The 9676-nt window shown below is 41.0% G+C and overlaps 1 protein-coding gene across 1 annotated transcript; it reads right to left on the bottom strand.

The window, feature by feature from the left end:
- Positions 1 to 416: 416 nt before the first annotated feature.
- Positions 417 to 2587, bottom strand: LOC120021259 (sine oculis-binding protein homolog). Its single transcript, XM_038964929.1, has 2 exons — positions 2241 to 2587; positions 417 to 2028 (listed from the first exon to the last, which is right to left on the bottom strand). The coding sequence occupies exon 2, from the start codon at positions 1899 to 1901 to the stop codon at positions 1146 to 1148; it is 756 nt and encodes a 251-aa protein (XP_038820857.1). The 5' UTR covers positions 1902 to 2028; positions 2241 to 2587; the 3' UTR covers positions 417 to 1145.
- Positions 2588 to 9676: the final 7089 nt, after the last annotated feature.

Raw genomic sequence — 9676 nt, 5'->3', positions numbered from 1 at the left:
GAAAGGCCTTGCTTCTCACTCATCTGGTATGTGGTTAACTGTGCCCAATGTCCAGATTCTACAACAGTATCAATCTCATTCCACACAGATCCCATTGACTGGTTATGACGCTGCCCATGTGTGTAGTGTATTAACATGCTTTCAGCAAGTCAGATAACAGTCCTGCAAACAAAGTTAGAGATGGCCAGGGATAAACAGTCACCCACGGGATTGGATCAAATGAGGTCTTAGGTTTCACCCTGCTCTTCTACTTCATTAAACAAATAACAACCCACGATCACCCCTCATGAATAAACTATGCATGAAGGACCAGTTGGGGAAATAAAATGCTATTAATTATTGAAGGTGAATAAATCTTCAGGCATGGTGGAAACTTACAAAAACCTTTGTAAGAACCGAGAGCAGAAGTCTGTCAACAAGGTTATAAATCCTTTATAGAAGGTGATGAACAGATCTAATCTATTTACATTACTTAACCGACATAAACATGTATTTTGTTGGCAATATATACTGTTAAGCTGTTCTGCTTTAAAATATATATATATATATTTACAATTACAATCAAATAAAACATTTCATTAAACAATCATGCCTTCAGACTGTGAGGAGAGAGAGAGAGAGAGAGAGAGAGAGAGAGAGAAAGAGAGAGAGAGAGTGCAGTAAGTATTATGGAGAGGGGGAGGAAACATAAGGAGCGAGTGAGATAGGGAGAGACCCAGTGATGGAAAAGCGCCAGAGGAAATGTCTTCCGCCCATCAGAGGAAACAGTGAGGTCAGTTATTGTGATTGTGGGAGAAATGGGATATGTCTCAAGACAAACATAATAAACATGGTTTTAGATTAGATTTTTTTTTTATCAGGGCAACCATTTTAAATTCTTTGTGACTTTAATAGGACCATAAAATGGACATTTGCAATTCAGCTACACGGAATTTCAAAGCCTATGCACTCGACAGTGAGTGGATAATAGAGCAGTGAACTCAACAGAATCCCTTTCATGATCCTCAAAGAACTCATCACAAGGGAGAACACCCACACACAAATCTGAAATTCAGAACATTAAAATAGGTTATAGAATTCTCACAAAACTGATAGAAGCAGCCACAAAGCGGAATGCTCTTAATGTGGAATATCCAGAGAAGATGTCAGAGAGAGGAATGTTCAAACAGGATGACCTGTGAGTGGCTGAGGCTGGACAGCCTGGATGGTCTGAACGCTCCGATCCGAGAGTACACCTCTGCATCCGAGCTGGCGCCCCAGGACTGGTGAGGGCTGGGTGGGGTGGTGTGGATGATGGGCAGGGGCAGAGGGAGAGAGAGTGAGGAAGAGAGTGGGAGAAGGGGTGGAGGCAGTAGAGGAGGGGGAGGTAGGCGAGGGGGTAGAGACAATATGGGGGGTGGAGGGAGGGGAAGAGTGGGTGGTGGGGAGACCGGTGGAGGTGGTACTGGGGTGACAACAATAGGGGCCATAGGGTTGGCCACAGGGGTGACCTCTATAGCATCTCCATTTGTGGGCAATATCTGGGGCAGCCTGGGGTCCTTGAGGGTGTAGGTGGCGGTGTGGTAGAAACTGTAGTACTCCAGGGCATGTTGAGCCTGGGCCAGCCTCAGTCTGTGCCTCAGCTGGAGGAGTCTGTAGAGCAGGATCAGTATCAGAGCTCCAGCCACGATCACAAGCAGCACAGCCACTCTCACATCCAGGCTCCAGCAGCTCTGGCCTGGGCCTTGAGTGCCACAGGTTTGGGGGGAGTCAGGCTGGGGATGGGGGTGGCCTTCCTTACTGATAACTGTCTCCCTCAGTAAGGGTTGGATGGAGTACAGGAGGATGGGGTGCCTGTTCTTGGGTACAGGCTGTGGTGGGATCTGTAGCGGGGTGCCACCGGTAACCTGTGGCCTCTGCATGGTTCCCTGGTTCAGTCACCAGAGGGGTGGTGTAATGTCTGTTACTCAAGGACTGTTGGTAGTGACGGATGGAGGCAGCACTGAGCGTCAAAGCAGTTTGCTTGAAAAGGCTTCATCTTGTCTCAAACTTTAAAACACAAAGATGATGGATTTAGCAATTGTTAAGTTAAAAAAACAGAATTTCAAATGTCAAAATTAAAAGTATACATTGCATACAATTGACCAACAGACTCAAATAAAAAATCTAACATTCAGCCGAACTGAGTCAACTGTGCAGCGTTAAAAGCTTTGATTCGCCCCCAAAAAGTGTGTTATGTTAATCAGTAAAATGTTACTTACTTCTTCTTTAAGGTTCTGGCCAAAGATACTCCATAAGACCGTACGAACACTCTGTAGCTTTCCAGGACACAAACAAAGAATTCCACCCTGTACCAAGAGGAAGCCCTTTTGAAAAGCAGGAAACACTGCATTTCCCCACCACACAATACCAACAGTCGATTGGACAAAACTCCCCGTCACCATGGATACAGGAAACTAGTAAAAAAATATATATTTTGGTTATCGCTATGGCAACAGCCTCCAGGAACAGACAAAACACAATATTTACATCTTAGAGTTAAATCAAAAAAATGAATAAGCAATGGATTATCCTAGATATGTGACACTCTGTAAGAACTCTGTAGCTTTCCAGGACACAAACAAAGAAATCCACCCTACACCAATGGGAAGAAGATGATGGGAAAAACAGGAAACACTGCATTTCCCCACAACACAATACTGACAGTTGATTGGACAAATATCCCCTTCACCATGAATACAGGAAACTGGTAAAGGATGTCACTGGGAGCCTTTGGTTTTTTGAGAAAATGAGAAGGTCAGAGCACTTTAGTCTCTCTCTCTCTCACACACACACACACACACGCACGCACGCACGCACGCACGCACGCACGCACGCACGCACGCACGCACGCACGCACGCACGCACGCACGCACGCACGCACGCACGCACGCACGCACGCACGCACACACACACACACACACACACACACACACACACACACACACACACACACACACACACACACACACACACACACACACACACACACACACACACACAGAGTACAGCTGAGGGAAACTCAGTGAGCTGGAGAGAGAGAGACACTGACCACAGCACACCACCAGCAGTGTCTAGATGGTTGGTGTTAACTGTGGAGCCACCTTCAGACACACACAGGAAATAAAGTCTACTTCAGCTTCCCAATTACCCTAGGCCTCTCAGAGCCACAGCACACATGCTCAGATGGAACATATCTGGGTTATTCATCACTAGAAACTCATTCGTTTTTTTCAATTGCTTACAAGCATCAGTCAATACTGAAGCCACTTTTCCAAAACTCTTCACAGAGTCTGCATTATCAACATGCATCTGGCCAAACAGTTGATCTCACCTCCAAAACTCACTCAAACCACCAAAACACTTCATACAGGTCTCAAAATAAACTTGTTCAACCATAACACTGGCAACAATTCTTACTCAGAAAGCATACATTGTCACTCATAACACACTGACCTAAAACACACAAACAGGGAGCATTACATAAATTATGGACTTGTCTTTGAAGTTTGAATGATTTCACATAAATAATAATAATAATGCAATAATAATGCAATAATAATTACAAAAAAAACATAAACAACATGCATAATATAATCACTCATACTGTACAGTACTGTGAGGGTTCTAGTTCTCCCTCTCTCCTGCATTTGGCCATAAGTTCTCATCAACATCACATCTTATGTCTTCTCTGGCGATGCATCTTGGAAAGTATCTTCTGGAATGTTTAATCCAACCCTGGCAGTCTTCAGGAGAAGTGTCTCCACACCCCGCATTCATGGCATCCAGTAAGGACATCTGGTCATGTGGATGGTGGTCATAAACCTTCCACCTCCACGCAGAGAAAAACTCCTCTATGGGGTTTAGGAAGGGGGAGTATGGAGGCAGGAACAGTACTGACATCCTGGGATGTGCAGCAAACCAGTCTGTGACTGTAGCAGAGTGGTGGAATGCCACATTATCCCACACAGCAATGAAGGTAGGGGAGTTTCTTGCCCCTCTCTCTTCCGCTGGCACAAGTCGATTATGCAGGTCATCCAGAAAATAAATGAGCCTCTCTGTATTGTAGGGGCCAATGAGTGGTTTGTGTAACAGCAAACCATCATTGGACAGTGCTGCACACATTGTGATGTTAGCTCCTCTCTAGCCTGGGACATCCACTGTTGCTCTCTGTACAGTCACATTTCTTCCCCTGCAGCGTGTTTTTGCCAGGTTGAATCCAGCTTCATCCACAAAGATGAATGTATGTGCAGTTTGCCTGGCTTCCATCTCCATTACTCTAAAATACAGTAAATCCACAGTTTCACAGTACTTTACATTATGCATAGCTGTGTATGTACCCTGTTTGGTTATTGAACAGACATTTTACCTGGACATATTGATACCGGAGTTCTTTCACATGTTCACCGTTTCTCTCAAAGGGTACAGTGTACAACTGCTTCATCCTTACAACCTGACTACACCACTCGCGTCACGTGCGCTAGCGTTGCAAAATAAATGTAATAATCTATATTATTCAATTATTGCACCCACACTGCTCCCGCGCGTCAACAAGCGTCTGCGTTGCCAAGGGCTAAAATAGAAGTCAGTTCTATTTGTGATGCAGATTGCCCTGCAAGTCCTGCCTCTCCCATCTCCTCATTGGTTTATAGAAGCAGATACCCACGTGCCATCTCCTCATTGGTTATACCCACGTGGGTGATAGAACGATGAACTGTGTTGTCTATCGTCATGGTAATACTAAAGTTTAGATGCCAATCACCATATAAGTTCAAAGAAGAAAACGCCTGGAAGGAGGAGAAATGACTAGAAATTCAGTTGACCGTTTTATGTGTGGATTAATTGTCGGAGTAGAGCACTTTGTGCATTTCAGGTAAAATAACAACTCAATGTTTATATCCCAGGACAAATTAGCTAGCAACAGCAAGCTAGCTAAATATGACAAATTAGCTAGCAAGTGCAAGCTAGCTAGCTAAATTGCCATAAATGTTTCATGCTTTTCGACCTGTCCCCAAATTAATGTAATTGGTTCAGAGTTTGTTTTGATATTTTAGCCTGGGTGTCGTGATCGCGTTTGGTGTGGGGGGACAAAATTAATTTATGCACGATGGCGCAAGTGCACAGCCGGTTTGGGTTCCATGTCATTTTATGTTTCTCTAGGACTCTGGCAATTGTTGTTGTGCTGACCATATTCACATTCCCAAAAGTGACATTGTCTGCCAGCACTGTCCCGAATTTCCCGCAGTTATATTGCATTGTTGCCAATTACATGCGCATTTTCCTGCGCATCAGATAATTTTCTGCCTCTCACTCCTATTGGAGGCAACCTTTGGATCCGACTGAAAAACAGAAAACAATCAAAATATATCCAAATGTCAGTACATGTAAAAATGTGAACATGCTGTATTGTACTGTAATATGTAGTTCAATTACCATTGAAGGATACACATCTCACCTGTTGTTTTGCGCAAAATTCTTACTATTGATGCAACGGTTGAACGCTGCAGATTTGGTTGCACCCTTTGACCGGCCTCTCTCAAAGAGAGACCATGGTTTACAACATGGTCAATAATTGTGACCCTTATCTCATCAGAGACCCCCGCTCTTGGTCTTCTTCTCCTTTGTCCTCCACGCATTCTCCCTCTCCCTGCCAATCTTCTTTCCCCTCCAACCTTTCTTCCTTGATCCATGTTTCCAAACTAAATCATTCCTAAGCCGTCCTCTTTTGTCTGTTTGGTAACGAGACTAAAAACAGGACACTTGGGTACTTTCAGCTGAAATTGCAATCAGCTGTGTTTGGAAATATTCAATATTCTGCTGAGATTTTCTATATGTTTCAATCTAGTTACTGCAGAAATGCACGACATTTGCCATCATTCTGTTTTGAATGTGTTTTTAACAGTTTTGGAAACAGTGTGTTAGCATTTGAAAACATGTGCTGCAAATATATAGTTTTGCAGGTGGTGGAGTATGAATGAGAAAAGAGTTCATGGATTTTGGAGAATGTGGTCATTGAATGCATTTTGTGTGAAAGCAATAAAAAATGATTCACAGTTTGGTCCACATACACTTCTGGTTTGCTGACTGTGTGAAGAGTTTTGACAATGTGACTTCAATTTTGACCAATGCATGTTAGCAATTGAAAAAAACTGTAATACATTTATATTGATGGATTATTTACCAGAACGTTATTCTCCCTTTCCCATGTTTTCACAGATGTAGGATCTTAATTTGAGCCAGTTTGCTACGGCAGGAAAATACTCCTGCAGCAACAGGAAATGTGAATTATTATGTAAAGTAAAAGTATGCATAATTTCAAATTCCCTATATTAAGTAAACCAGACGGCACAATTTTCATAATTTACAAACAAGCTATGTGTTTAGTGAGTCTGCCAGATTAGAGGCAGTAGGGATAACCAGGGAGGTTCTCTTGATAAGTGTGTGAAGTGGACCATTTTCCTGTCCTGCTATGCATGCAAAATGTCACTTTTGGGTGTCAGGGATAATGTATTGACTAAAAAGTATATTCTTTTCTTAAGGAATATAGTGAAGTAAAAGTTAAAGTTAAAAAAAATATAAATAACAAAGTAAAGTACTTATATCCCAAAAAACTCCTTAAGTAGTACTTTAAAGTATTTTTACTTAAGTACTTTACACCACTGATGATAATTAATCAACATTTTTCATAGGGGTTTCTACATTTTTCGTTAGGGCAAATCCAGTCGGACTTTTTAAAGTGGAAACTTTAAACTTTAGAAGTATTTTTAAACCTTGAATACACTACACGTTTGCATTTCCTGCTGGGAATAAAAAATCTCAGCAATAAAAGAGTGATCAAATTAAGATCCTACATCTGTAGAATGTCAATATTTTCTCGGGTAAATAGGGTAGCTGTAAATAGATCACTTCTCCAGTAGGAGGTACTACCCTGCCTATTATTCTTTTTCTGGTAGTGGATATAACGTTGAAGATCCGACGTTCTTTTAAAAGTACAAATTCAACATATTTTATACAAGGTTTGTCTATGCTAAAATATGTTACCATGATGATATAATCCTGTGGTAGAAATTTCACCCTCAAAACAACAATTAATGACTTTTTTCAAATCAAATGTATTTTGTATGTAGATTCCACATCAAAATACGTTGACAAATTACGTTGGAACAACGTTGATTCAACCAGTTTTTGCCGAGTAGGAAATTACGTCCAAGCATCCTTTTCTCATTTATCTGTTTAATAACTTTCTTTCCCCACATGTAGAGGAAGAAATGCCACTCTAATCCCTAACACAATATCCTAGACATAGTGGACTTTTGAGAATCCAGATATAATAGAAGGAGGGAATGATATTAAAGAGATCTCTTATCGTGTAATTGTTGGTGGCAGGGGACTGTTTAGCACGAGGACTCGAGTGGAGGTTATTGCTGTCATATATAGGGACATTATATTGGCAACACACAGCCACAACAATAGCTATTTACAGACTGAAGGTCCAAGAAAAGACATGGCTAAAGAGCTTGATGATATTTGTTCCCATTTTTGGTAATTCTAATATCAGATCTATTTATTGGCTGTATTTTATCTCTGATTATTGTGTAGAAATGTAGACATTTCAAAATGTCTTTATACTTTCAGAGTTAAAAACCTCTTAAGGATCGGACACTTTTTTTCATACCCAAATCTAACTACCTATAGCTCAGGACCTGAAGCAAGGATATGCATATTCTTGACACCATTTGAAAGGAAACACGTTGAAGTTTGTGGAAATGTGAAATTAATGTAAGAGAAGATAACACATTAGATCTGGTAAAAGATAATACTAACAAAAAAACATGCGTTTCTATATATTTTTTTCATCATCTTTGAAATGCAAGAGAAAGGCCATACATTCAGATAGGAGTCTAGGTGTAATCTAGATTTTGGCCAACAGATGGCAGCAGTTTGTGTGCAAAGTGTCAGACAGATCCAGTGAAGAATTACATGACTATACAATATTTTGTATCAAGTCTGCCAGGAGTTTGCCCAAATGTGCCGAATTGGTCAATTAATACATTTTCAAGTACATAACTATGGATAACATACAAAAATTCAATGGTAATAAAAAATGTAAGTTTACACACTCCCAGGAATGTCATACATAATGGATCCTTAGCTTATTCACTAACTTTCACACATCTAGATGGCCGGGCAGGGTGGATGTGGAGCCAGAGACAGCAGTGGGATCAAACTGTAGACCTCAGTTCCTACATTTGACTATAAAAATTTATTTTATCAAGCAAAACTATGCTCCATTTTATCTATGTCACCCTCAGGATGAAAAAATCAGAGCAAGATTACTGAATGTAAGTACATTATTAACCTTCAGAGGTGAATGCATCAAACCAGTTGCCGTGATAAAAGTGTTTTGTTGTTGTCCACTCTCCTCAAACAATAGCAAGGTATTTTATCACTGTAATAGCTACTGTTAATGGGACACTGCAGTTAGATTAACAAGAATTTAAGCTGTCTGCCCATATAAATGAGGTCTATGTCCCGGAAAGTTGGCTGTTGTATACAACGTTATTCTAGTCACATTAGTGCACGTTAGCAACAACCGTCCCGGTTTAGGGACACCAATCACCAATTTTTTTTTTTTTTTTATAAATTTGCCCCAAAAAATAAAAACATGTTTTTGCTTTGTCATTATGGGGTATTTTGTGTAGATTGATGAGAAGAAGAAAAAAGATTGAATCCATTTTAGAACAAAGCTGTAACGTAACAAAATGTGCGAAAATTCAAGGGGTCTGAATACTTTTCCGAATGATAAAGTATGGTCACATTTCATTTGCTCTGTTAAACCTAACCTTTGGAATTATTTCAATAAAAACAGTGACTTTGTTTCATTTTTAAAGATGCACAACGCAGAAATCATTCTGGCATTTTCTGGTTGCTAAAATTGGAAAAGGTCACCTAATTTTTGTTTATGAGACAAAACAGGCAAGTATAGTGTAGAGAATCATTGTACCATCTAAACCTCTGTGAAGTATGTTTTTTTACCCTTTACTCAGCACTTTGTTGAAGTACTTTTGGCAGCGATTACAGCCTCGAGTCTTCTTTTGGTGTAACACTGCAAGCTTGGCACAAAGGGCAAGAAGGTAGAGACAACAATACATCACGCAAAGCAGCCACAACTGTCAGTAAGAGTGTCCATGATTGAGTCTTTGAATGAAGAGATTGAGATAAAACTGTCCAGTTTGAGTGTTTGTTGCATCCCGTTCCAGTCGCTAGCTGCAGAGAACTGAAAAGAGGAGCGACCCAGGGATGTGTGTGCTTTAGGGACCTTTAACAGAATGTGACTGGCAGAACAGGTGTTGTATGTGGAGGATGAGGGCTGCAGTAGATATCTCAGATAGGGGGGAGTGAGGCCTAAGAGGGTTTTATAAACAAGCATCAACCAGTGGGTCTTGCGATGGGTATACAGAGATGACCAGTTTACAGAGGAGTATAGAGTGCAGTGATGTGTCCTATAAGGAGCATTGGTGGCAAATCTGATGGCCGAATGGTAAAGAACATCTGGCTGCTCGAGAGCACCCTTACTTGTCGATCTATATATTATGTCTCTGTAATCTAGCATGGGTAGGATGGTCATCTGAATCAGGGTTAGTTTGGCAGCTGAGGT

The sequence above is a fragment of the Salvelinus namaycush genome, chromosome 26, assembly GCF_016432855.1.
Source record: "Salvelinus namaycush isolate Seneca chromosome 26, SaNama_1.0, whole genome shotgun sequence".
NCBI classification, from domain to species: Eukaryota; Metazoa; Chordata; class Actinopteri; order Salmoniformes; family Salmonidae; genus Salvelinus; species Salvelinus namaycush.
This window is presented reverse-complemented; position numbering and strand designations above follow the sequence as displayed.

What these genes read in the sequence shown, in the direction of transcription:
- LOC120021259 (XM_038964929.1), bottom strand. Translation starts at nt 1,901, where the DNA reads ATGCAGAGGCCACAGGTTACCGGTGGCACCCCGCTACAGATCCCACCA.